This window comes from Melozone crissalis, unplaced genomic scaffold (assembly GCF_028551555.1).
Source record: "Melozone crissalis strain CALT ecotype California unplaced genomic scaffold, PUWL_Pcris_2 ptg000086l_1, whole genome shotgun sequence".
Classification (NCBI taxonomy): domain Eukaryota; kingdom Metazoa; phylum Chordata; class Aves; order Passeriformes; family Passerellidae; genus Melozone; species Melozone crissalis.
This window is the reverse complement of record NW_026535863.1, coordinates 533,576-559,979: the sequence shown is the minus strand read 5'-3', so window position 1 is coordinate 559,979 and position 26,404 is coordinate 533,576. Positions and strand designations below refer to the sequence as shown.

At 53.8% G+C, this 26,404-nt stretch overlaps 2 protein-coding genes across 4 annotated transcripts; both read right to left on the bottom strand.

Moving 5' to 3' along the window:
• Positions 1 to 79: 79 nt before the first annotated feature.
• On the bottom strand, positions 80 to 10,512 carry LOC128946728 (alpha-1,6-mannosyl-glycoprotein 4-beta-N-acetylglucosaminyltransferase-like). Of its 2 annotated transcripts, none has more exons than XM_054290668.1 (4): positions 10,430 to 10,512; positions 3,768 to 3,891; positions 3,326 to 3,473; positions 80 to 2,380 (listed from the first exon to the last, which is right to left on the bottom strand). In XM_054290668.1, exons 2-4 carry the CDS (start codon positions 3,870 to 3,872, stop codon positions 1,239 to 1,241), a joined length of 1,395 nt encoding a protein of 464 aa, XP_054146643.1. In that variant the 5' UTR covers positions 3,873 to 3,891; positions 10,430 to 10,512; the 3' UTR covers positions 80 to 1,238. The 2 variants fall into 2 exon arrangements, with proteins under 2 accessions (XP_054146643.1, XP_054146642.1); XM_054290667.1 differs by lacking the exon at positions 10,430 to 10,512 and adding an exon at positions 7,581 to 7,665.
• Positions 10,513 to 11,843: 1,331 nt separating this feature from the next.
• Positions 11,844 to 25,179, bottom strand: TMEM183A (transmembrane protein 183A). Of its 2 annotated transcripts, none has more exons than XM_054290669.1 (8): positions 25,079 to 25,179; positions 24,267 to 24,356; positions 21,273 to 21,425; positions 18,613 to 18,772; positions 17,030 to 17,210; positions 13,768 to 13,848; positions 12,993 to 13,148; positions 11,844 to 12,029 (listed from the first exon to the last, which is right to left on the bottom strand). In XM_054290669.1, the coding sequence occupies exons 1-8, from the start codon at positions 25,173 to 25,175 to the stop codon at positions 11,844 to 11,846; spliced, it is 1,104 nt and encodes a 367-aa protein (XP_054146644.1). In that variant the 5' UTR covers positions 25,176 to 25,179. The 2 variants fall into 2 exon arrangements, with proteins under 2 accessions (XP_054146644.1, XP_054146645.1); XM_054290670.1 differs by having other exon boundaries at positions 18,613 to 18,769.
• Positions 25,180 to 26,404: the final 1,225 nt, after the last annotated feature.

The window sequence follows — 26,404 nt, the reverse complement described above, 5'->3', positions numbered from 1 at the left end:
ATGCCAGGTCTGGGGCTCCATCTGCCTGCCAGTGCCCAGCAGGTGAGCTGATGCCACCTCAGACCAGAGCTGTGGTTATGGTGCTGCAGGAGTGGCACTGCTCCCTGCTGGCAGTGACTGCCCTGCTCCAGGAGAGCCAGGCTTGGAACATGGGCAGAGCAGGGTCCTGCTTGGCACAGGTTAGTGAGTTCTCTGGGCTATCCCATGGGAATGCTGAGCAGACTGGAATTCTTCCTTTGCAGGAAGCTGAGAAATTGTTACTAAAAGCCTAACTGGAAGAGGTGCCAGTCACTGCCCGGCATGCTGGGGCCCACAGCTGCCAGTGGAGCATCCAGCCCTCCAAGCTGACCCAGCCAGACAAACCCAAACAGCAGCTTTTGGGATCCTTTGTGTACCCCACTTACCCTTTAGCACCTCACTGGGCTAAAAAGGACCCAGAGCTTCACATTATACCAAGGTCACATTTTCCTTGGCTTATCTTTGTTCCCTGGTGCTCAATTCTGTGCATTCCTCGCCTTCCTGGATGCCCCATCTTGTCTGTCCTTCTTGCTCCGTGTGAACCAAGCAAAAACACGAAGTGAGGTGCCTGGGAATTTGTTTTTTTCCCTTGGAGGGCGGGAACAAGGAGCGCTGGTGGGAGGCGCTGCCCGCGGCCGGGCCGATGGGTCCATCTGGTGGCCGTCGCCCCCGATCGACACCGGGAAATGGCCGGGCACCAGTGGGAGCTTGCTGAGCCTGCAGGGTGAAGAGTTTGGTGAGCAGCAGCCCCAGACTTTCCCCTGACCCCTCCAGGAGCAGCTAGGAAATGGGATCAGAGAGAAGGGAATTAGAAATTGAGAGTTTTGGAAACAGTTAGAAAACTTATAGCAGGTAAGGTGTGGAGAGGCTCCAAAAAAACCAAACCACTGCCTGATGAATTATTTGGTTTGTTAATTAGCTGATCAGCTTTGTCCTGTACATCATCCTCCCCGGGAGGAAAGGTTTTCTACTGCTCAGCCCTGAATTCCCAAGCACCTTCCCCTTCCTGTGCCCCCTCCTTGTCTCATTGGGGCATCCCCCAGCAGGTACATTCTGATGGGCCCTGCTCCTAGACCCATCTGCAGCCCACAGCAGTGGTTCCCATCTCTCCACACGCGGAGCAGTGAGAGCCAATAACTTAATTTCTTATCCAAAAAGGCAGTGTGAAAAATAAAGGAACCAAATCCAGCTGCTTTGACATCCTGCCACAGGTGTTGTGCTCAATTGCCTGCTGTGGTCCAGATGTCGATGCTCTGGATGATGAGCCACTCGCTCTGGTCCTGGGTCACCCGGATCCTCACGCACTCCACGGGCCCAGGCAGGACACTCTCCAGGCCCTGCTGCTCCAGGGTCCCCTTCTTGAAGGAGCCCACAGGGACGTAGGAGGAGCAGTCGCGGCTGCGGTCGCGGCGCTGGCCCAGCTCCAGCAGCCCTGCGTGCAGGAAATCGCCCGGGCGCTCCACGGAGCCCGTGCGCACCCGGACACGGTGGACTCGGGCTGGCTGCTGGAACACGATGGTAAAAGTACTGCCAGCTGCTGGGTCTTTGCCCCAAAAGTACCCCTGTGCCAAGCTGTAGGCCTTGAGGGGCTCGTAGTTCTCAAAGACGGACATGCTGGTGTACAGGGATGCCGGCGGGTTGTCCGGGAGGTCCAAGGCATCGGCCTGGAAATCCTCGTCCTTCAGCCGGTTGACAGTGCCCTGGAAGGAGGAGTAGAGGCCCATGTGCTGGAAGAGGGATGGCTTGAAGCGGATCACGTCCTTCTGGGTGAGCAGCTGGCGGAAGTGGACCAGCAGCCAGTCACAGGGCATTTCCTGGTAGAAGAGGAGGAGGAAGTGAGCCAGGCGAGGAAGGTCACTGGAGCGGTAGAGCTTTCCAATGTAGCCCAGCTTGGAGAATTCGAGGGTGGCCCAGTTGGAGCCCTCCTGGGAAGCCACTGCCCTGCGGATGGACGTCAGGAAGGACCTGGCGCTCCACACGTCGTCCTCGATCATCAGGTAGTAGGAGGAGAGGTTGGCGGCGAAGGCGAGCAGGAAGGCATAGTCCACATTCTGCTTGGAGCGGAACTTCACCCGCTCCTCTGCGTCGTTGAAGTTCCTCTTCAGGCCCTCCAGGGTGGGGTAGAACTCAGGGGGAGCGTGGATGAGCAGGAGGCGGCCCAGGAGGATGTGGCGAGCAAACTTCTGGGCGATGGTGGCAGCAACACGCGCATTCCAGGCAGGATCGGGGTCAGCCAGGTGCACCACCACCACCATCTCCTGCAGCTCCTCCTCCGTGGACTGGTTGAACAGGGACTGCAGTGTGGCCAGGAGGTAGAAACCACGTGGCCTCTGCACGGATGCCATTCCCACCGCCAGGAATTCTGCAAGGCAAAGGAAAGGCATGAACAGGCAGAGGGCTGATCTGGGATCACCACAGTGATGTTCTTCCCTTCAAGATGTAATGAAAGGGCTCCAAAAATCTCTTCCCATGGCCAGCCTGCAGGGTCAGTGCTGTTTGTAACACCATGTCTAAGGCTGTTGTCTCCTTCCTGAAGCTGAAGCCTTCAGCATCTCAGGAGAGGCCCAAAATTGGCCCAAATGGCAGCAAGAGCCAGGCTGAGGAGGCAGGGGCTCCACTGAAGAAATATTCCTGAAAAACACCTTAAAAAAAGCCAAATCTAGGCCAGTAACAGTGCAGAGAGAGAGTCTATAGGGCAGAAATGGCTTATTGGTATGGCTGCACATCTTGGAAGCGTTCCCCACTCCACACCTCATGGACATGCACCCACACTGGGATCAGGCACCTTGTGTCCTCCTCATGGCCCAGCAGTGATTCAGCTCTCTTGCTGATGGTTGGGACAGCACCATTCCTGTGCTGGTTCCTGCACAGCCTCACAGGTTGCCTGGGCTCCTTCCCACAGGGTTTGCATGGGAATTGCTTCTTGTGCACCTGGCTAAGAGCTTGGCCCACTCCTCCCACACTGTGGGGTTGTCCCAGTGGTCCAGCTCACCATCTCCACTGGAACCTCAACCCCGGGGACATGGGATCTCAGCAACAAAGAGAGGTCTGGGAAGCCCAAAACACCTGCAGTCACCCAGTCCCAAGGTGCAGAAACTTGGACCTGCGTGGAGCACGTGGAGCTTCCCCAATTCCTCCATCCCCAGAGTGAGCAGTGAAGGCTGTGGAGGTTGTGGGCAGGTCCCCACCCAAAAAGGCAGGACCCAGCCCCTCCCTGCCCCAGCAGCACTCAGGGGGCAGGTCTGTGCTGGGACGTGCAGCTGTGCACACCCAGATGTGCACACCCTCAGGGTCCAGGACCACTCACTTTTTTGGGGAGCCGGGGAGCCAGCGAGGAGCTGGTAGGAGATGTTGTGGAGTGCAGAGAGCTCAGCTGTGTCCCTGAGGATGTGCTGGGCTTCCCCCGGCTGCAGCAGCTGCAGGATCGTGTGGGGAGCCAGGCCCCTGAGCTGCACCTGCATGGGAGCCACAGGCAACAGGTCACACCCCAGAGCACCATGCAGCAAGGGGGGATGACAAGAGGGGGACCCAGAAGTGAAGGGGAGCCCCTGTCCTGTGCTCCCAACTCCTGGATTCAGGGGGGTCCATCTGCCCAGGGCAACCCGAGGGAGAGGAGAAGGTGGGGGGGTGTTGGGGTGACAGGGGGCAGGGAAGAGAGCAGAGCTGAGGCTGGGGTTCATGTGGGGCAGGGAGGGATAGAGGATGCTCCACTAGCCTCTCCAGTGGGATGTCTCTGGTTGGGGACTTACCTCCAGGGGATCCTGTTCCTGCCGGCTGCTCCCATGGAGGAGGAGGAGGAGGAGGAAGGAGACAGCGAGCAGAACCGTGACGGAGCGTTTCAGGGAGCATCGCATGGCCCCTGCTGGCTGAGGCCTGGGGAGAGGGGACACGTCAGGGCACAGCCTGGGGAAAGCCAGCACCCCCTGGATGGGACAGTGGGACAGCACCTGGGACCGACCCCCTGCCCGAGCACACACAGGTGGGTCAGCAGCCATGGGGCATCAGGGGACACTTGGGCACTGTCCCCTTTGGGCAGGCAGGGACAGGGAAACCCCAACCTGACCAGGACAAAATCAGCCAGGTACAAAATCCCCCAAACCAGCCCCAGGACACCTCGGCTGCCCTGAGACACCCCAAGCAGCACCCTGGAGCTGGAAGCAGAAGAAATGCAGGTGACAGAGCCTCAGAAAAAACTTTCAGGTCATGGGGACACCCCAGGAACAGTCACCAACACCCCAGGATTTGTCACTAAGCCCTGGGAAACACTCAGGTCTCAAATGGGCCCAGGCTGCTCTTCCAGCACTGTGAGGAGGAAGCAGCTCCCCACCTTCCTCCAGGCAGGCACCAGCTCACCCTGTCCCAGTCCCATCCCCTGCTTGGCAGGACAAGAAAAGCGTCCCTGAGGAGACAGTGTCAAGCAAGTTGCAGTGAACTTCAGATGATGTACATCGTAGCAGAGGTGTGGCAGGAGGCTAAAAGGTTCCTGTGTTTTCCTGGGTTTTTTCCATTATAAATATGACAGTGCTGCCCTGGAAGAGAAGCAGCTGAGCCTGGGCAAGTGCCCAGCCTGATGGGGCAGACATCCTGAGCCCCATCCAAGCTGTTTACAGTGACTTGGCTTGGTCAAAGCAGCTTTGAATGCAAACGTGGAGGAAAGGCCCTCCTAAGCCTTCCCAAACCAAGGCTGGGCTTCCTAGGACGGTGCCCTGAACACTTTCCTGCCCCAAGCACCGCTGTGCTCTGAGCCCACCCGCAGGCCCCACAGACCGGAGCACAGCACCTCTGGGGCCGCTGCCCTGAAGCGTGCGCTGGGCTTATTTTAAGGAGAACCCTAATTTTTGCGCCCAGGAGCCCTTTGTGGGGGTTGTGAGCTCCCCAAGAGGCTGGTGCCGAGCAGGTGCCCCGATCCGATCGGCAGGCACGGCGCCCTTGGAGCGCTGACCCCGCCCAGGGACACGGCTGCTCAATCGGAGATAAACACGGAGCCAGAGTCCAGCAGGGCAGGGCTCGCCCGCAGCAGAGACAACCGGCTCCTCCAGCTGCATAATCTCTCTGTCCAGGTCCCAGCAGAGAGTGTGGCCTCTCCATCCCTTACAGCTCTGGAGACATGGGGGACCTCACCAGCTCAGGGGGGAACAGAATTAGGGATTTGTCAGAGCCACAGGGACATCACAGCCTGGTGCCACCCTGGGTGTAGATTTCCAGGCCTGGACCTCTGGGATCTACAACCAGGGCGACAGGGTAAGCTGGGAAGGGCGAGGCCTGGCCACATGCCAGGCTGGGCGTTTGGCTACTCTGGGTGGCCAAAGGTTTTTCTGGCTGCTGGGGAACGTCTGGCTGCCAACGGCCCATCCTGCATGGCAAACAAGATGCTGCTGAGCACCCCCAGCTCTCACAGGCAGCAGCTTCACCCAAGGAGCAGGCAGCCCATGGGGAACAGGGGTCACCGGCACAGAACAGAACAGAAGGTAACGAGTGCAGCCCCATAATTAGCCCCCTAATTGGACTTTGGATTCCTGCCTCCATGGAGGAACAAAGCAGCCCAGGTAAGTGGGCACAACCAGGGGTGTGGCATCCTCCTGCTCCAGCTCAAAGTGCCTGCAGAGAGTATCCCTGTCCCCCCATTCTGCTCCAAGCACGTCATGCACCTTCCCCACAGCCCAGCACCCCATTGCAGATGTCTCCAAAAGCCACCCTGCTGTGGGGACACTGGCCAGGAGGAGCTGAGAGCCCACACGCTTGGAGCCAAACTCCTCCCCAGCCTCAGAGCAGGGCAGGGGGAAGGAACAGTCCATTCCCAGCCTCAGTCCCGCGGGGCTCCGAGGAAGCTCCCGGTGTGCAGGCAGCTCCAGCTGCTTCCGCCGGCACTGGGGAGGGCAGGGCTGGTTGCACAAGGAGAAGGGAACGGCCAGGGCTCCCTTCCCACTGCCAGGAGTGCCTTTCCATGCTGGGGGAAACTGAGGCACAGACGAAGGCTGTGTCACCCAGCAGGGTAAACACCAGCTCTCCTGCAGCACAGCTCAGTGCCCCGCCCTGAGGGTCCCCGGGGTGGAAAGGGCTGGGATGGAACCCAGCATCAGAAATGGGTAGGGGACACTGCAAATTGTGGCAGCACAACGTCCCCCATGGGCAAACTGTGGCCATTGGGGCTGTGGGAGTCAGGCCGGGGCCTGGCCCCACTGTACCTGAGTTCTCTGCTCCAGGGGTTGTCCCACGGGGACAAAGGAGGGGAAATGCCCTGTTCTAGCAGCACACGGCTCCGGAGGCCAAAGCTTTCGGTCAGCTCAGGTGTCCCACAGCACTGGGAGGTCCTTGCAGGGAGGGACACTTACACCGATCCTGTCCCCAGGGCTGACAGCTGGGGAGCCCCCAGCCCAGCCCCTGCCCTCACACCCGCTCCCACGGCAGCAGGAGATGGCTCCTGGCCAGCCCCGCTCGGCACGCACCCGCCGAGGGCAGACACTCACGGGTGGGCGGCAGCCTCGCCTCTCCGGGGCGCTCGTTCCTGGCAACTTCCCCGCGCTGGCCGGACTCAGGATTCTCGCTCGGCAAAGCCCCACCCCGACTCCTTGCCGGCCTCCCGCAGAGGAGGAGCGTCCGCCGGCGCCCTCGGTCCCAGGAGCTTCGCAGAACCGGCCAGGGCGGCGGGGACCCGCGTGGGACGGGCCAGGGGTCCCCAGCCCGCCGTGGCACCTGCGACAGCCTCGCCGACCGGCAGCCCAGGATGGCATCAGCTGTGCCCCACCGACTCCATCCTCGCAGGCAGCTCCAGTCCCCCGGGCAGCAGCAACCCCCGCTGGGGGCTCTTGCCAAGCCGCAGCGTCCCAAGCTCTGGCACGAACCTGACACTTCACCGAGCCAGGAGCTGGTGACACGGAGATGGTGACACGGAGCTGGCACAGCTTTTTGCCCATTTCTTTTCCAGCTCTTGTGCTGAGGTGGCAAAAACCTCTGGGGCTGCAGAGCCAGAACTGCATGCCTGGCACCCTGGGGCAGGGCAGAATCTGGATCCCACTCGGGATGTAGCCCCAGGACACCACAGCTTCCCACTGGAGCACTGGGCATCGCAGCTGGGCTGGGAATGAAGCCCCTACTGAAGCCCCTTCGTCCCAGGGAACCAATGTGGGCCACACAGGGCCCTTCCAGCACCCGGTTTGTTCCCAATTCCTCCACCCTCTGAGCCTTTTCTCCCACTGCTTCCCTCCTCCAGACTCAGAGCAGGAACATGGTTCTGGAGCATCCACAAATCATCAATGGCATCACTTGTCCCCAGCTCCCAACCAGATCAGCTCCTTCCCACAGCAGCCCCATGGAGAGGAAACTCCTTCCCTTCCCTTCCCTTCCCTTCCCTTCCCTTCCCTTCCCTTCCCTTCCCTTCCCTTCCCTTCCCTTCCCTTCCCTTCCCTTCCCTTCCCTTCCCTTCCCTTCCCTTCCCTTCCCTTCCCTTCCCTTCCCTTCCCTTCCCTTCCCTTCCCTTCCCTTCCCTTCCCTTCCCCCTATTTATTCACACAAAGTGTGGATCCCATTTCCCTTCTCTCCTTCCTGGCCTGGAGCTGTCCTACCTTCAGAGAGACCTCACATCTCTTGCCAAGCTCCATCTTCTACAAATCCCTCATGACAACTTCCAGCCCCAGCTGCTCCCGTGGGAGCACATGGAGCCTGGAATTCCTCTGTGAGAGAGAGAAGGTAGAGCAGGAAGCAGGTGATGGTGCTGGGAAGGCAGAACAGACGTCCCCAGGCTCCCAGATCCGCTGGCTTTCGCTTTTCCTACATTGTTTGGGTTTAAATCCTTACATTCCTGTGGTGGGGTGGCAGTGGCTCTGTCCCAGTGGGGTCCCAGGGGCTCAGTGGGGACACCCCAGCTGCTCTGGAGCAAAGGCAGTCTGGGATTCCCACCTGGGCAGGGGCTGGAGGACTCCAGGAAGGCCAAGGCAGCTGGGACGGTGCAGCCCAGCAGAGCTTTGCTGCTCAGTGGCCCAGGGTGGGAAGGACTGTGGGGCTTGCAGCAGCTGCAGGAGGGGGAGGGCTTTTCTCACCAGCTGCCCCTGACCCCCACCCCTGCACAGGAAGGAAATCTGGTCCTTCCTGCCCCCACAGAAAGGAAGAGGGGGAGGGCTGTGACACCCAGCACAGCTCTGGGGGTGCAGAGCCCTGCCAATAGAACAGCCAGCACTGCCAAGGGGAGCAGGAGAGACACCAAATTCCCCATTGGTCCTCACAGGCTGCTTCAGGGTGCAGTGCTAGGGCAGGATTTGACCCTCCCCAGGGACATCCACGAGCAGGCCTGGAGCAGGAAAGGAACTAGGACACAGCTCCTGGTGCCCAGGCAAACATCCTGGCTCCTCTTGCCCTCAAAGCAAGTGCCACAAGCCCAGCCTTGGCCAGTTCATCCAGTCCCCCCTTTGTGCTACAGAGCAAGTCCCAAATGGTTTTTGGATGCTGAAAAAGGGTCCCTCCATCTGCCACCCTTTGAGGGCCACAGCATAGCCCTAGTGCTCAGGAACCAACCAAAGCCTGGCACCAAAGGCTGCTCTCAAACCTCCCTCTGGCCCCAACCCAAACATGCTCTGCTCACCAAAATATTTGACCGGGGGAAACAGGGAGGTGGCTGAAATGAGGCTAAAAGGCACATTTTTGCTTGCTTTAGAATAAGCTGAAGAAGAAAGAGAAGCCCCAGGTGCAAAAGCTGCTCTGAGCAGGCCCCGTGGCTGCACAGGCACACCCAGGTTCAAAGGGCCAGGGAGGAGCAGTTCTCCCAGTTGAGGCCAGAGCGGAGGGACTGGGATGGGTGAGGCACAAGGGAACCACAGCAGGGCCTAGCCCCCTTCCCCAAGCCCCCAGGCCTTGCCTTACTGAGCTCAGCTCCTGTTGGACACCGGATCCTGACAAGGACAGGAGCAGAGTGAGCGTGGTGGCCAAGTCTTCCTGTCTCCCCTAGGAAACCAGAGAGCCAGGCAGGATCTGTTTACAGCCCTTCCATTATTCAGGAGCAGGACAAAGCAAAGGTAGAACGGGGCCTCACACAGCAGGAAGAGCACAGGGAGAGCCACCATGATGCTGATCTGAGGCTCCATTTCCAGATCATTGAGGACCCCTCTGAGCTGTGTCCTACAGAAATGGGTGACACCAAACCACAGCCACTCCTGCCCATGGACTCACTGCATCCCATCCTGGAGGACACTGAAGAGGACTTTTCTGGCAATGAAGCTTCAAGAGAGGCTGGGCTCAGGGGCCAGGGTGGAAATCCCCTGCTCGGGGCTGAGCTTTGGTGTCACTTCCTCACTGAGCAAACCTCAGCCCAGGGTTCAAGGTCTGATGCTCTGGGTAAGGACCAAAGGGAACACCTGTAACTGCAGCTCTACACAGAGGCAGATTCCCCCCTCCACAGCACCCCTGCCACTCCCCATCCTCCCAACATGGATCAGAACAGGTTCCCAATCCCTGCCAGCACTGCTGATCAGCACAGCTCCAGCACCAGATCACCAGGAGCTTTGTAGAGGGAAAGACTGAGAATTGTTCTTGTACATTTTATACATCTCTGCCTACCAAAAGCCTGGCCTGGAAGAGGCACCTCTGGCTTAGGGGCATCTGTATCTAAATATCCATATTTGAATCCAGCAAGTCTGTCGGTAGCAGGAAACATCCCATCCACCTGCTTGCTGCTGTCACAGCCTGTGCTGCACCACCCGGGGTCAGCCAGGGAATTCTGGAGCTGCCAAGCACCTTGGACCCCCGGATGTGCCATATGCCTGATGAGAAGGTATTCCTGCTGTGCCAGATGGCAGGAACACACAGCCTAGCAGCTGTTCTGTAGCTCTGCACAGGAGCCAGAGCAGGGCCTGGCCTGCTGTTCCCAGCCCCTCAGCCCAAGCAGCTCCCCACAGGTAAGGGCACAGCCTCACACAGACACCAGCCTGCTCCATGCTCCTGCCATCAGCCTGAGCCAGGAACCAACTCTGCTCCCACCCTCCAGACCCTGCATCAACAGCAATCCCCAGGCACATGGCCATGGCATCATGATGAGAGAGTTTTCAGGCAATTAGCAGGAAACAGCCTGAAGCACAGCCAGAACCAGGCTCTGAGTAAGCAGCCACCACCCTCCAAGACAACCACAAAGTGCAGCCTGACCACGTTTTACTGCCTGAGCTCACCACCTGTCCCTGAGTTCAGTGGTGTTTAACCCCACAGCAAAAGGCAGATTGTTGTCCCCCACTGCTCTGGAGCAGCTTCCTTGGGGACAGAGCCCCTGCAGCCCTCAGACACAGCTCCAGCCCCGAGCCTGTCCTGCCTCTCCTGCAACACAACCACGACACAGCCCAGGCTCTGCTGACATGGCAGCCCCAGGTGCACAGGGACAGCACATTTTCCTTGCCCTTTATCTCTAATACACCAACTTAACTTCAAAACTTACCTGTGGCATCAACAGTTCAGCAGTGGTGGAAAGGGGAACTGTGAGGCAGAAGCTGTCCCAAATGTGTTTGAAGTCAACATGAAGAGTCTCCAACAGCGATCCAAGGTCGGGGCAGATGTCCTTAGTGGTGATTTACAGAGTGGCAAGAAACTCCTTCTGGGCAGCTACACCAGGGTCATGTGGGGTCACAGAACCACTGGATATTCTGAGCTGGAAGGGACCCACCAAGAGCTCAAAGACCACCAAGTCCAAACCGAGATGGCAGAACTCCCTCTCCTTCAGGAGCTTCACTGAACACTCTACATGGACAAGTACTGTTCCTCCTGGTTGGGACCAGATGTGGTGTGCAGCAGGACTGAGAGGCTGATATCTGATAAGCAGCAAAGCTCAGTCCAGGGTCTGTATCTGCACAGCTGCTCCCCTGCCCTGCAGCCCCTCCTCTGCACCTCCCCAGGAAGCCACGTGTTCAATTAAACCTCCAGCCGGTTCCTTCTGGTCAGACCACACTTCTGACAGGCCCAGCCCCTGCACCCCTCACTTCTCAGTCAGCCCAGAGCCACAGGAAGTTTCATGGTTGCTTCTTCCTCACAGAAATCAATTTACTGAGTCAAAAGCCAGATCAGTGGTTGCTTGGGGGCTTTCAACAGAAACGATTTCCGCACTGCTCTTTGAAAAGACAGAGTCGAGTCCTTCATCACTTCATCACTGCTTCAGTTATTTTAGTTTGTCCCCTCCTCCCTGTTTATGTTCTCTGAAAAGCACCTTCTGGTTTTAAATGTTTAGATCTTCTTTTCAAAGAAAAACACCAGTGTGAGAACTTAAGTACCTTTACATACTTTTGCCTTACAACTCCTCTTCAAGTAATTCCTTTGTTTGATCATTTATACATTTTTCTTTCCTTAAACTGGTATCTGCTGGGCTGGGAATTAAGATTATTGTTGATCACTGCTGTCTTGCTCACTGCTTCTCAGACACTGAAATATCACACTGTGCATGAACACAATCCTGCTGCAGTAAAACAAACATGGATTTTGTTTCTTGATTGTTCCTGAAAAGCAAAAAGGAAAGTTCTTGGAAAGCAAAACCTCCTACTCTTCCCAAACAACAGAACACAAGACCACTTTGATTAGCACCAAAAGGATTTTAAATGAACAGTTCCAGGGAGCTCCTTTCAAATCATAAAATGTCAATTTTACATAAAAGTGTGTTTACAAATAGTTTCTGCTTTACACTCAGCTCTGCTCATAACTGACCAGAAGTTATATACATACAAACTAGCTCAGCAGCTTCAACCACTTGCAAGGAGACTGCAGAATTTATTTCAGAAATAAAAATAGGATTTCCTGGTTCCTAGAAATTCTCTTCAGCCTGCCAGATTCAGTCCCCTGTGGGCTCCTGCAGCCTCAGGAGAGCACTAAGCCTTTGGGGAGAAGGGGTACTGTGGGTGCCACCAGTCCAGGAGCCTGACACTGTGCACAGGGTCCAGCACCACCTGCACCCCCTGCTCCATGCGCGGCTTCTTCCCGTTGTGCACGGGCGCATCCTGGAACACCAGGCGCACGCGGTGGTGCCGCATGTCCGTGCTCACCGAGATGGAGAACTGCAAGAGAGGAGAGCAGAGCTGCTTCAGAGAGTCACAGTGACCAAGAGAGCTCTCAACACCACACTTCTAGACTTTATAAATTCCTCTGAGTCATACAAGGTGTTTCACAGTCACATTCTCATTCTCGTCCAAACCAGCTGTTTGGCTGGCAGCCCCAAATAATCACGCTGGAAACTGGAAGGGCTGCAAAAGAACACTGGAACTGCCTGGGCAGTGGTGGTGTCACCATCCCTTGCAGTGTTCAAAAGGCCTGTGGATGTGGCACTTGGGAAATGGGTTAGGGGCAAACACGACAGTGCTGGGACTGCTCTTAAAGGTCTTTTCTAATATAAGTAATTTTATGACTCTGATTCTAAGTGAACCTGGGAATACATGGCTGTCAGGAGAAGTCTGGAACTCACTGCTCAACTCCTAAGTGAGGCCAGACTGAACCTCTCCTGAGCACTGGCCACTTCTGAAACCCTGACTCCCAATCAGGGACCAAACACACAATCAAAGAGTTTGTTCATGTGGGATTTTCCTCTCAGAATTTACTGCCATAAAGAGATATTCCTGGGAGGGGCAGACCTCCACTTGTACTGCTCCCTGTCTCCTGTACCTGCTGCAGTTCTGGTAACTGACCTGTGGCCAGACACTGCCTAACCACAGCTCCTGGAACATTCTCTCTATTCACCCTCCTACATCCTCTCTATTCACTGCACCAAACAGGAGAAATGGAGAAGTTAAACTGAGATTCTGAGCACTTCCTCTCTTTATTAACCATATGATTCCCAGAACTGGTTTGCTGAGTAGGATTTATACAGCCCAAAATAGGTACTGGGTGGGATTCTTGGGGTTGTCCAATGCAGGGCCAGGAATAGGGGACCCCGTGGGTCCCTTCCAACACAGGAGATTCCAGGTGCCCTCTCATGTCCTTACAGAAACCTCATCTGCAGAGCCTGGCAGCTTTCTCCCACTCACCAAGGTGAAGGTCATGCCCATGACGATTGGCACGAAGATGAAGTTGAAGGTGGTGATCTGCAGCAGGCAGCAATCCTGATCTGGGTTTGTGTGCACTTCCTCATACTGGATTGGGGGCTGGAGACCTTTGCAACACTTGCTCTTCAATCTGGGAGACTTGAAAGAAAGAGAGGCCAATTTAGCAAAGCAGGAACCTCTGCTGGGCTTGGCTGCTCCTCCCCAGTGTGGCCTGGCAGGGTCTCTCCTCCTCCCCAGGTATTTGGGCAAAGTGTCACAATAACAACAAAATGCCATCACTCTGGATGGACAATTTTCAGACCCATTTCTTTGGAGGGGAAAGCTGCACAAATCCCAAGGCTGCCTGAAATTACTGGCTTTTCCCAACACCCACTACTGGAGGCTTTCCCTGGCAGTGCTGGCTGTCTTCACTTCTCTGAGAAATCTTGGCAATGCCATAACAAGAAGTTTCAGATTTTGGTCAACATTTTGACCACTACAGTCAGACAGTCTGGTTTTTGGTAACAATCAGTAGTGAAGATCCACATCTTATAGCAGGGAAAGGATACTGAAGGAGGAAATAAAAATGTGGGATTCTAAATGTCTTGGTAACACAGACTGAAAACTGAGTGTAGTTCTACAACATGCTTTAGTTTACCATGGAAATCTGTTTGCATTTATTCTCTGAATGGACAAAAAGTTTCCACTTCCCTTCTACTCCCCAGAAAAATAATTTCTACTTCAAACAGAAGTCACAGCTGATCTGGGTCTTTCATACCTGCTTTTTGAACTTGAAGTTGAATTCCCACATTGCTTCTTGTCTGTTCCCTACAATCTTTTTGCACCAGAAAAGCAGACACTGAGGTGGAAAAAAGAAACACAAAATTATGAAACCCTCAGAAACACCACTTTAAATAAGTTTTAACAGATCATAAAGGCTTCCAATTGAAAACACAATTACATAGGAGCAATTAGGCGCCACTTATTCAAATTGATTATGCTCAAAGAACCCTCTCAGCAGTTTAGATCTCCCAGTTTCAAGCTGGCCAACTCTTCATGCAACATGGAGTCACTGATGTGCCAAACAGCAAAATCCTGATGTGCCATTTGTCCCTTTCCTAGGGCAGGTGTGAGTGGTGCAGATTCACCCATTCCCTCTACCCACCAGCAACTCCCATTAAACTGGGTTCCAAACAAGGTTAAAGCGAGGAACAACAGAGAACAGAGTAAGGATTAGAAGGAAAGGATCCAGAGGGAAATACAAAGACCACCACATGAGCTATGAGGTGATGGATGAAGAAGTTCCTAAGCCATTGTGGTGTCAAATGGAGACCCTGACCTTGCCATTACCAGCGCTGACTGTCATCATTTCGAGTCCAAAGCCACTGCCAGGACAGTCTGACCAACCTTCTGTCTCTTTTCCAAAGAAAATGAGAAACCAGCCTGAACCAGCCTCAGAGGGCAATGATAACCAGCATTGCCCTCTCATGCAGACATACATCAGGACTGCTCCAATTTCACTTGGTTATCACTGTGTGGGCCACAGGCTCCAGCCCAGGAGCTTGTTCTAGAGCAGGAGGCTCAGAAAAACTCCTGCAGGAGGGAAATCCCAGCCTACCAGTCACAGTACAAGCAACCAGCCTTCAACAGCCAAGCAAAGAACCTGGCAAATCAGTCCAGCCATCCCACAAAGCTTTTCCACACCACAGATGCCAGCCCAACACAGCTGGTCTTATCTTTCATCAGTGTCAGCAGGTAAAGGAGGAATAATGTGGGTAAAGAGAATTCCCTGTGATCCGTACACAGTCTCTCCTGAAGAGAGAAGGCCTGACTGGGTTGCAGGGCAAAGCACACATTTAACTTCATTCTAGGATGGAGTGATCCTAATAAAACAAAGCCAGAGCCAGCCTCCATCACAGGGGCTCTGAAGAGACCAAGGGGGATACAAGACCCTCAACTTCAACTCTGAGTCACATTCATAAGCAAGTCCTTAAAAGACCTTTTTTCTCCACAATCCTCATGAGGTGAACAACAAAGCTCTGTGGAGTAAAGCTCAGAAACATGCATGGAATAACCTCCACCTGGGAGGAAGCAGCCCTCAAGTATTTTTCCAACAAAAACATTCTCCAGATCTTTTAACTCAGATGAGCAGCAGATGCTGCTGAGTTTAACTCCACCAGTGGCATTTGTAGTTCACCTGCAGAGGCAGCCTAGTCTAGCAGCCTGTTTGGTCATGGCAAGTAGTGAAGGACAAAAGGTCAGTACCTCCTAAGGGGCAGAGGATGTCGTCCTCGGGTCAGCCGTCCTGCCCTTCAGACGCGCCGTGCGGGGCCGCTCCGCCCAAAATAATGGGGTGTCTTTAAAGGGCAAACACCTCTGCTGACACCATAACGGCTCCAGTGTCCCACACAAGCTAGGCTAGGGAAAGAAAAAAGGAAATTAAAGAGGAAAAGCTAGGTTGGATCACACTTAGGGCTGGGCTTTCCTCTAGCCACATGCAGTTTAGGTAGGCATTGCTGTTAGTGTCAGCAACCCACAAAGGTACAACCAAAGCCCAGGAAAGCCAGAACGTGGGGAGGCAGTGCCAGGTCCTCCTCCAAACCCTCTGTGCTGAGGGATTTGTGTGCACAGTCACACAAGTGCAGCTCAGAGTCCTGCAGTGCAGTAGTACAGCAAGACCAGACTCAGGGTGGCTCTTTCATGCTGCAAGGCGTTAGGTCAAACCTCTACTGCTCTGACAAAGACTCGTCCCCATTTAATTTCCTTTTTTAAAAGCTGAACAATGAAAGACTGCACTTAAAGGCTGCTCCTCCAACTGTTAGTACAGGAGAAGCACTAGCAGTGGGCACCAAAGCCGTTATGATGTCACCAGGAATCCTCCCGAAATGTCGACCCTGCCAGCACCACCTCGGGGGTCCAGCTCCTACAGCCATGAGCAGTGGGAGCTTGGGCTCAGGACTACTGGAATGTCCTCAAAGTGTTTTGCTTTTTCAGTTGGCAAGAATGAAGATCCCCAGCCTGGGGACTCAGGAAGAGAACAAGGAGCTCTGGATGCAGAGATAAGGCCGCACACAGAGCCATGTGCTTTTCCCTGTGCTGCAGCACCACCTCCTGTGAGCTGCTGGATGCTCCCCGAGCCTAGGACAGCCTGTGACAGGGAGAGGAAGGAAGAAAGGTGGGATGTCATGTACAGATAGATAAGGTTCCTCTATTTTGAATAGAAAAGAAAGAAAAACTCCTGAATGAAAACCACTTCAGTTTGGCTCCAGAAACCTCTTTCAACAGGTTTTTGACTTAGGATTTGGAGGGTGGAAACTCACATCATTGCTTAAGCTGCTCACAGATTATCGGCCAGTTGCAAGTTAAAACCAAACAAGAGACACAAAGGTATTTCGGAGTTAATGGTCAACAGCAATTAAAGAGGAATAATATGCAAGTGGCTCCAAGCTGGGATAGCACAGGGAATTACCTGCCCACACCACAGACAAGCCCTTCACAGCCAAACACAAGTGCAGCCCAGTCCCAAAGTAGACACAGGTTCTGCATATTTGCCATGCTCACCCCAGCATCACCACCCTGCCTCACCCACACACCAGACCATGAACGACCTGCAGGAAAGCAGAGTGACACAACTCCTGGCATCAGTGTCACTCCTGAGCTCTCCAGAGGCCTGTTACAGAGAGAAGATGTTCTCTGGCAGACAGTGTCAGAATACAGCAAAACATCTAAAAGCTGATCCTATGGAGCCTTGATCAGAGGAAGGGAAGCTGCAAACATCCCTGGCAGTTCTCATATCCAGTGATACCAGGACCCTTTTGCTGGTTAAAATGGTGTAATATAGGACTTAAGCAGAAGTTACTCCAAAGAGTAACTTTATACATACAAGTAATCAGTCCACTTTTACAAATCCCACTGAGAATACCCAGTTAGTGACCATCCTACACCAGCTTCACTGGCGACCATCTCCATATCATCTGTTTTTCTTCTAGAAAGAAAAAACCAAACCAAACAGAAAACAGCTCCTCAGTGATGCCACTTACTCTGGAATTCTTTAAAGTGCTGGGAGTACTGTCTGGGATGGCGGGGTTCCTGGAGAGGCGGGCGGCGAAGGGCTCATACATGTGGAACAGGGAGCGGATGACGCAGGCGCGCAGGCAGTGCAGCTTCTCCATGGACTCGGGCCGCAGGCGCAGGGGCAGGTACGCGTCCAGGCTGTAGTGTCTGCACAGCCACAGCCACGCGTCAGCGCAGGGCAGGCACGCAGCCCTGCCAGGGAACACTCCACACACACATCTCACTGACCACACGACCTGCTCAACCCTCAGGGCTGTGAGGGGGCTGTGCTGCTGACAGGACACCACAGGCAGCCTCAAAGCCCTGACCTGCACCAGGCAGGCTTCCAGCCCACACATCCTACTACAATTCCCAATAATTTCTAGTTTGCCCAGAGACCGGCCGGGGATGTAGCTGCAGGCTGCACAAAGGGCTGCAGGCTGCTGCAGGTTCCCAGGGACTTCCAGCTGAGCTGACTGCAGCTCTCAGCACTGCCTGAGCAGCCTGAACACCTGCACTCAAGGGCTGTTACTTATCACATTCCAAAGGAGCCTTTGCTAGGGAATGTCACACAAAAAAACAGGGGCAGGGCGAGGATGACCACAGCCACTCTCTGTGCCCCTGCTGCTTGTGCCTCCTGGGCAACAGGTAGAGCTGTGATAAAGAAAATGTTCTCTCCTGAAGGAGTATGCCAGTGGCATGTACTGGGACAGAAGCATTTGTATCAAGCGTTGACCACCCCTTTGGCCTCCTTGCTTTCACTTAGTCCTGTCACTGTACAGCTCCAAAATTCCCAAATTACAGGGAGGTGGCTGTGATTAGAGCTTGAGGCAGGGTAAGTTGTCCATCAATGATGTTTGCTTTTCAGTACTGACCCTGCCATACACACTTGGACAGGTTGATATATACAAGTGTTGAGCCATGGCAAGCAGAAAAGGACACAAAGCTCTGAGATTTTACAGGGAACATACAGGAATACACCACAAAGATCCATTTCCATACCCAAAGCAGATGTGATATTAGAATCTTATAATGGTTTGGGTTGGAAGGGACCTTAAAGCTCAGCTCATTCCACCCCCTGCCATGGGCAGGGGCACCTTCCACTATCCCAGGGTGCTCCAACCTGGCCTTGGACACTACAGGGATGGGACAGCCACAGTTTCTCTGGGCAATCTGTGCCAGGACCTCACTGCCCTTACAGTTAAGAATTTTTTCCTAACATCCAATCTAACCCTGCTCTCTGCCCTGAGTTTAAAATCATTACTCCTTGTTCTGTCACCATCGACCCATATAAAAAGTCCCTCTGCCCCCCTTTTTAAGCCCTCTTAAGGTACTGGAAGGTCACAGGGATGTTTTCCCCACGCCTTCTCTTCTCCAGGCTGAACCCCAGCTCTCCCAGCTTGTCCTTGAGGGATAAGAATATTCCACAAGAGAGGCCCACATCACTATGTCAATGTGCAAACACAGGGCCCAGGCCTAAAGGGAATTACTCCCTTATTTCCAGCTCTGCAGAGAACTGCTCTCTACTGAAACCTCCCACAGCCGGTTTTAAAACCCTCTAGAGTCTCACCTTCTGTAGAGCCTGGTCCAAAAGGCAGCAGTGCAAGTGACAGTCCAGGCTTTCTTGCAGATCAGAGAGAACCGGACGATGTCCTCAGGGCGGATGTAGGAAGCCAGGAGCAGCCAGATGTCGATGGGATATTCCTCTCCTCCTCCCCCTTCGGCATCTTCTAAAGGCAACGCAGCTGGATTAGTGCAGGACATCCCATCTGCACCAACTCCCACCCAGAGACACACCTGGACATCCCATCTGCACCAGCTCCCACCCAGAGACACGTGCTGCACACCTGGACATCCATCTGCACCAACTCCCACCCAGAGACACACCTGGACATCCCATCTGCACCAGCTCCCACCCAGAGACATGTGCTGCACACCTGGACATCCCATCTGCACCAGCTCCCACCCAGAGACATGGGCTGCACACCTGGACATCCCATCTGCACCAGCTCCCACCCAGAGACACGTGCTGCACACCTGGACATCCCATCTGCACCAGCTCCCACCCAGAGACATGGGCTGCACACCTGGACATCCCATCTGCACGAGCTCCCACCCAGAGACAGCTGCTGCACACCTGGCAGCACACGAGGACCCCTGACTCCCACCCAGGGACACCCAGGCCCCAGTGTGCACAGCCTCAGTGGCCCTGCTCCCACTGCCATCAGTGTCCACACAGCCAGACACCTCCCCTGGGCTGGACACCTGCCACTGCTATCCCTGCTGCACAAGTGGGCAAAGTGGCAGATTCATAAAGGAATTCAGGCTGAAAGGGTTCTCTGGAGGTTTCTAATCCAGCAGCTCAGCTCAAAGCATACAGAATTAGGTCATTTTGTTCAGCATCTTGTCCAAGTGAGTGCTGTGTGCAAGGCTGGAAACCACAAAGCCTTTTCTGGACCCTGTTTTGATGCCTGACCCTGGCACAGCTGAAATACCACTCTGAAGTTGAGAAATAAAAATTGGATGTCAAATAAAGAGGCAACTTCACATAAAGGAGGGCCAAGTTCCTGCATTTTTAATGAAAAGGGCACATTCAACTGGTCACTAAAATAGCTTCACACATGAAGACCCTGATCACTGGTACTGCCAGGCTTGTCAGGTCTTTGTTCCAGTGGTCACAATATTTTGGTAGGAGCTCTGTCAGGGAGGGAAATTCTGTTCTGCATCTGGCAATCAGCTTTTCTTAAATCTCCTTATTTCATTAAAACTTTTTGGATAGAACTTTTAATGCAATTCAGATGGAGAGAATGGCCTGTTCCTCTTAGAGGTGTCAGAACTGCTCAGCCAGAACTGAGGGCTCACACTCCTTTCATTCCTGGAGTGTTTTGTAGTTTACACCACATTTTTTTGCACACATATTGCTCCAACTTTAGGAGCAAAAAATAGTTTTAGAGTAGGTGAACAATACTGAGCATTAGGAAGGTTAAGAACAGAGAAGGAAAACACAACTTGTGCACACTGCTAATAGGAAAAGCTGCTGTGAGATCTCTGGCATAGAAGAGGTGTTTGGGAACTTGAGGGTGCCAGATCTTACCCTGAGACAGCAGGTTAATACAAAGGGCAGTGCTTTATCCTCATGGGATACTTGCCAAAGAAAGCTCTGGATGTGATCACTTCCCCACAGCACTTCAGATTTATGGCAGGCACACCCACAATGAGCTGCTACACCCATTTTGCTGGGTCAGCTCTGGCTCAAGAAGCCATCAAACTCCACACTGCTGAACTCAGAGGGCAGCCAGAAGCATCACTGCTCTATCACCATTTTTTCCTCCCTAAATGTGTAGCAGAAAGACGACAAGGCTGTGGTAGAACAGAATATTGTCTTCCCAGACTCACAGCTCCAGCCACTCAGATATTATTTTGCCAGGATTCTGAAGGAATAAATAATAATAATAAAAGAGATTAACATCTCTTAACTCCCTTCCCAGAGGAAGTGCTGTCCACCCTCAGTCTGTGGTGGATGGATGATCACGTGCTACATAAATTGCTATTATGCTCAAGAAAACTGGTCAAAATTTGCTTCTCAACCTGAAAGCAACCTGATACTAGAAACTTCTGCAGGGTTCCCCAGTCCAGCAGAGTTGTTTGATGCTTACACTGCATTGTCAATGGATTTCTATGGAGTTGCACAAAGTGCAAATGCTCAAGGATACATCTCACTTGAATTAATGTATTAAGGTGCCAGTAGGATTAAATGCACTTCCTTGCTGGGAAAAGAGCCCTTTAAACCCATTTGTAACAAACCACAGCCTTGGAAACACTGAAAACAGAGCTTGTGTTTTGCCAACAAATGCATCATGGACAGCAGCACTTCAATCCCAAAGCAAACCTGCTGCCACCACCCCGTGTTCAGTGAAGCAACATATCCAGTGGCACAACTGCACAACTCTGAAATAGCAGTGTTTGTTTTCCAAGACTGAGGGATATTTGTTAAAAGCAAGGAGCTCTCTGGGCTCTGATTTCATGCCCCAGGCTCTGCCTTTGTGCAAATACAGCTGCTGTGACCAAGCGCCAGCAGATTTACAAGTGACTAAACCCTTGGCATTTCTTTGTGCACACACAAATTCCAGAATGCTCCAAGAGCCCCATGACCATCCTGTAAATCCCCAGCATGAGCATCCCCCACGCTGGACACGTAGCAGGAGCCCAGAGAGCCCCAGGTGACCACACCTTTGTGCCTTTTGCTCTTCTTTTTCCTCGCAGCCCTCCCGTTGATGCTCTCCTTGGTATCCATCTCATCACTGCTGTCACAGGACTCTCCTGACACGGAGAGAACTTCCTCAGTAGGGACACAGGAAGCTTCCAAACCACACAGGGATTTTACTGGAATGAAAAACAACAGTGAGTACAACAGCAGAAAGGAAAAGGTGATCCAAGTTCAGGAGATGCTTCAGTGGAACCACTGCCTGAAAGCTTTCTGGTGAGTGACACAAGCAAGTAAATCCGGAGCTCAAGGATTACCTTGTCAGAGAAAGATTAGCAGGGGTGAGTGAATGGGAAACATAATTATTCAGCTGCTTGTTTTAAGTAATGAACAATGAGGATGATTACCAGCACATTATGCAGATCCCACTGGTTTAGCTGAAGCTATTTACAACTCGAAATAAAACAACAGCCTCTTTATAAAGGGTAACTTGTTTTCCTAAACAGCAGAGTTGCCTTGCATGGCCATGTTCACCCTGGAGACAGCACCTGCTCTGGAACTGTTTTATGAACATGGAGAAGACTCACTCCCTTTGCAGCAGGACAACCTTCCTGTGGCTGATGACACAATCCACTGGGGCTGGAACTCAGTGTCAAGTGCACAGGAGTTCCACTTACCCTGGAATTTAGTGAAGGGGAAGGCCCTGGCCTAGTGAGGAAAACGGCCAGATGAGTCAGCTGGAGCTTGGGGCTGGCTTTTTCCTGTATCTGGGGACATGTTTAGACATATCTCTGTCCAGAAATATTATTTTTAAAACTCGATCTGTAAACTGAGGGCTCATTAGGGCAGAAAAATACACATGAAAGTCAGTAATGACAGTCTTGGAAAAAGAAAGGTGTGGTCCTGCATTACAGCTGTGAGGCACTGCCACAGAGACCAGCCCTGCCACAGCAGCACAAAGGCTAACAGCTGTGAAACTCATTTGAGAGCTGAATTTCAACCCAACAAACTGGGTGAAGAATAGAACAGTGAGGTCAGAGGAGGCTTAGAGTGCTCAAGCTTTTCTACTCAGCACAAACTGAGGCCCAGGAAGGTTTTAAACATCCCAGTTCCAGTCACTGCAGTCACCAGAGCGACTGAAGAGCAAAATGTGCTTTTTAATCAGAGACAGAGTAGCAGAAAAACAAACAACAACAACAAGAAACCAAACATAAACTCAGGTGAAAAATATTTTCATTTCTAACCACCAAACAAGGTTTTAAAATGAAAAGACAGCAGATGGAAAGACAGTCTTCAGACAGGGCTTGATTGTACCCACTGACTAGACACACCTCAGTGCTTTGCTAAACCAGTTCTACCTCACTTTGCACAGTTTGTTCTGTAAACTGGAGGCTTTCCTGGCACCTGGATGTATTCATGGCAGTTGTTTTCCCCCTGCCCTCTCTACATGACCTTTCATAGGTAAAAAGAGAGTGGAATAGGTGGCAACACAAATGACAGTGAGTTAGGACATCAAACACAGCCAAGCAAGAGAGGACAAAACTGACAGGGACTCAGAGTGGGGTTTAAGAAGAAGAGTTCCACCCCACTCTGCTAAGGAAAACTCAACCTCTGAGTCAACAGCACGAGTCCAGCGAGCAGTGAATGGCTGCACTGCAGCCCTGCAGAGGCACCCTCTCTTCACCTCAGTGTTGCAATCCCCCCATCCTGGGCATGAAGGAGGAAGCCCAGATAAATTCCTCCCGGCCGCGGCTCCCCTGGGATGCTCGCTGTGGGAGGGGCCCTGCCCGCTGCAGCCACGCCCAGCACGGGCTTCACTCGGAGCCCAGCAAGGCCAAAGCTTGGAGCTCCTGTGCCCACGCGTGGCACCCCGAGACACACCCCGAGATAAAGCTGGGCCAGATAAGGCTGCAGCACGGTCATGGCTGGGCCAGATAAGGCTGGAGCACAGCCCCGGGGCGGGGGAGGAGAGATCTCGAGAATCCCTGAATCCGGAGGGGATCCTGAGACTGCACTGCAAAGACCTGGGAAAGGGGTGGGCACGGAACTGCTGTGACCCGGAGGCACCAGGATGAGGTGGAGGTGAGCCAGAAACACAGCAGGGAAGGCGATAAACTGGATGAAGCAGATGATGCTGGGGGCAGGGAGAACAGAACACCAGCAGTTTGCCAGCATGATGCTGAAGTGCTGGACTTTGCCTCCAGGAGACAGAACACAGACGGGTGAACAGGAGGGAAGTCCCAAACAAAGGAGGCCACAAAAGAGGGAGGTGCCCTGATCTTAAAAGCTTGAGAAGTAGCAGCTGAAGAGGATGCTCAGGAGCACCACTGCCCCTGACAGGCACTCATGCCAAGTGCATACTGCCTCCAACAGTGCAAGATTTCAGCAGCAAACCAAGAGTTTCCCTTTATGAAAAGTTCAGTTATCACTGTCAACACAACATCCACCTCCAACACGTGTGACAGCTACATTTAAAAGGCCAAAACCTCACCATTTCTCAAGCAAGTGGGGTGTGTTAGCTCAGAAAGCTCCCAGACAAGGAGGAAGCAGATAACAAAATACTGCACTACCTTTCCAGGAAAACTCCTTCTTTGCAAAGTTTGCCAAAAAAACAGCAACAGCCTCCCAAGACCTCCTCACAACATGTGTTTGACAGACCCATCACAACCTTACTCCCCCGGCAAAGAACTTTACCTGCTAATAAAGTTATCTACAGTTTTATATGTAGCAATAAAGTAATAAAGGTTTTTATAATGTTATTTTCTGCTTCAAGCAGGAGATGACACCCAAGCCTTTCCATTTCAGGCACTAACAAAGACTCAGCAATTCTTGCAGCAGGCTTTCTGCAAAACCTCCTGTCTAAGTCCTTAACATCTGGTTGTCTACAGAGTAGCACATGCTCATTTTCAGCACTAAAGGACAACAAATTTTCTCAATTTAAGGAAGAGGAGTTTCCCATGTCATGCAGAGCAAAACCTGAAGGCAGTGTGGGGAAGGCTGGGGCCCCAGGGCAGACTCACCTTCCTGCTGCACTGCGTTGGCCACAGCCTTCTTCACCCGCCCAGACTTCACGACAGCTGGGTCTGAGTTGGCATAATCTGCCACCGTCACTGCAGAGAGGGGGAAACAGGGGTCACAGCGATTAGGGATTATGGGGAGGGGACAAAAGGGCTAAGAGTCATGATGACTAAAGGGAACAGTACCCAGAGGAGTAGAGGCTCGAGGAGGAACACAAGCAGGAAAATGAGCCTCAGCAAAGATGTGCAGGCCAGGAGTCCCCAGAAAGTCTCTACTCCAAACCATCGGTATACCAGGCTCAGGGGACCCACGCCCCCACCCAGCCCAGCGCAAGTCTCCTTCTCCCACCACCTCAACCAGTGATAATCCCATTCTCCCTCACACAGCCCAACTCGAGCCTGGCTGATCCTCTGCTCTCAGGCTCCTCCTCCACAGGCAAAGAGGTCTTATTGCCACATATCCATCCAGAACCCCGCTGGGGGATCCCTCCTGGACGCAGCTCTCTGCCTGCACAAACCCGAGAGGGCTCAGGTCACTCCTAGGTGAGACTGGACCGTCCTCCTTCCCCTCATCCCTCTCACCCAGGCCAAGCTCAGGCCCCTTAACTATCTCCTCCCCCGGGCCCTATGCGGGCCCAGGCCTCCTCTCCGGCGTGCACCAGCGGGCCAAGCTCGGCCCGGCTCACCTCAGGCCCGCCTTCCCTCACAGTCCCCGCTGCCCCCATCAGGCGCCGCTCCCCTCATCAGCCCCGGCCCCCTCAGCCGCGGCCCAGGCCCGGCCCCGCTGGCCCGGCTCGGCCCGGCCCGGCTCTCACCCCGCTCGGAGCACACGTCGTCGGCGCGAAACTTGAGGCGTTTGCGGGCGCCCCTGCGGGGCATGGCGGCGGCGGCGGGGCGGCCGCGCGGGGCCATGTCCGGCCGGGCCCCGCGGGGACAGCGGGGACAGCGCCACAGCGCCCGCCCCGCGCCGCGTCAGCGCCGCGACACCGCGCGCCGCTCTGACATCACCGGGGCTGTGACATAACACCCAGTCCTGAGGGGACTGTCCCGCAGCGATCCCAGTGCTGAGGGACCCCTGAGGGGATTCTCCCTCTCCCAGTGTTGAGGGGATCGCCCCGCAGTGCTCCCAGGAACGGGGACCCCTGAGGGGGTTCTCCCTCTCCCAGTGCTGAGAGAACCCCGCCGCAGTGCTCTCAGGAACGGGGACCCCTGAGGAGATTCTCCCTCTCCCAGTGTTGAGGGGATCGCCCCGCAGTGCTCCCAGGAACGGGGACCCCTGAGGGGGTTCTCCGTTAGCAGGGGCCCTGAGGGGCTTCCAGGCTGCCCCAGCCCTCCCAGTAATGGGGGTCCTAAGGGGATTCCGTCCAGTACTGCGGGGCTGTGAGGCAGCTGCCCCCTCCCGGTAACGAGGGCGCTCGAGGGGATCCCCCACACACCAGTCCTCCCAGTACTGAGGGTCGCTGAGGTGAAGGGACCCCCGTCCTCCCAGCCACAAAGGCCTTAAAGCACGCAGGCTCCCCAGTACTCCCAGTAATGAGGGCCTCTGAGTAAACGGGTCCCCAGTTCTCCCAGAACATGGATCTCAGAGGGAATTGCCCCCACATCCTCCCTGTAACAACAGCTCCTGAGGTAACTTCATTCTCCAGTCATCCCAGTAAGGAGGGGCTCTGAAATGGTTGCCCTTGCTCATCATTCCAATACGGGCTGGCTTTGAGATGATTGCCCTTCCCAGTCATCCCAGTAAATGGGGGCTCTGAGATGATTGCCCTTCCCAGTCATCCCAGTAAAGGGGGGCTCTGAGATGATTGCCCTTCCCAGTCATCCCAGTAATGAGGGGCTCTGAGGGGATTCCCCCCATCCTCCCAGCAGGGAGGGTCTCTGAGGAAATTGACCCCCCAATAAAAGAGCTCTGCAGTGATTGCAGGCCCCCCCAGGGCTCCCAGTAAGGAGGAACTCTGAGGTGATTGCCCTGATGCACCCCCTGTTGGGAAACAATGGAACTTTTAAATAATAGTTTTAGTTAATAGTTTTTATTAACTTTTAAATAAATGGCTTTAATTAATCATAACCTATAAATTATAAATAGTGTGTTATTCTTAAATTACTCTTTTCCAGCATTTAGCAAAGTTGCCATGAACCAC

Bases quoted from the DNA above. Each gene is read 5' to 3' on its own strand.
- LOC128946728 (XM_054290668.1), bottom strand. From the start codon at position 3,872: ATGCGATGCTCCCTGAAACGCTCCGTCACGGTTCTGCTCGCTGTCTCC. The intron at 3,474-3,767 runs GTAAGTCCCCAA...GCTCCCATGCAG, and splicing joins AGGAACAGGATCCCCTGGAG to GTGCAGCTCAGGGGCCTGGC. The intron at 2,381-3,325 runs GTGAGTGGTCCT...TTTGCCTTGCAG, and splicing joins CTCCCCGGCTCCCCAAAAAA to AATTCCTGGCGGTGGGAATG.
- TMEM183A (XM_054290669.1), bottom strand. From the start codon at position 25,175: ATGGCCCCGCGCGGCCGCCCCGCCGCCGCCGCCATGCCCCGCAGGGGC. The intron at 24,357-25,078 runs GTGAGAGCCGGG...CCCTCTCTGCAG, and splicing joins CGACGTGTGCTCCGAGCGGG to TGACGGTGGCAGATTATGCC. The intron at 18,773-21,272 runs GTGTGGTCACCT...CGTTGCCTTTAG, and splicing joins GAAGAGCAAAAGGCACAAAG to AAGATGCCGAAGGGGGAGGA.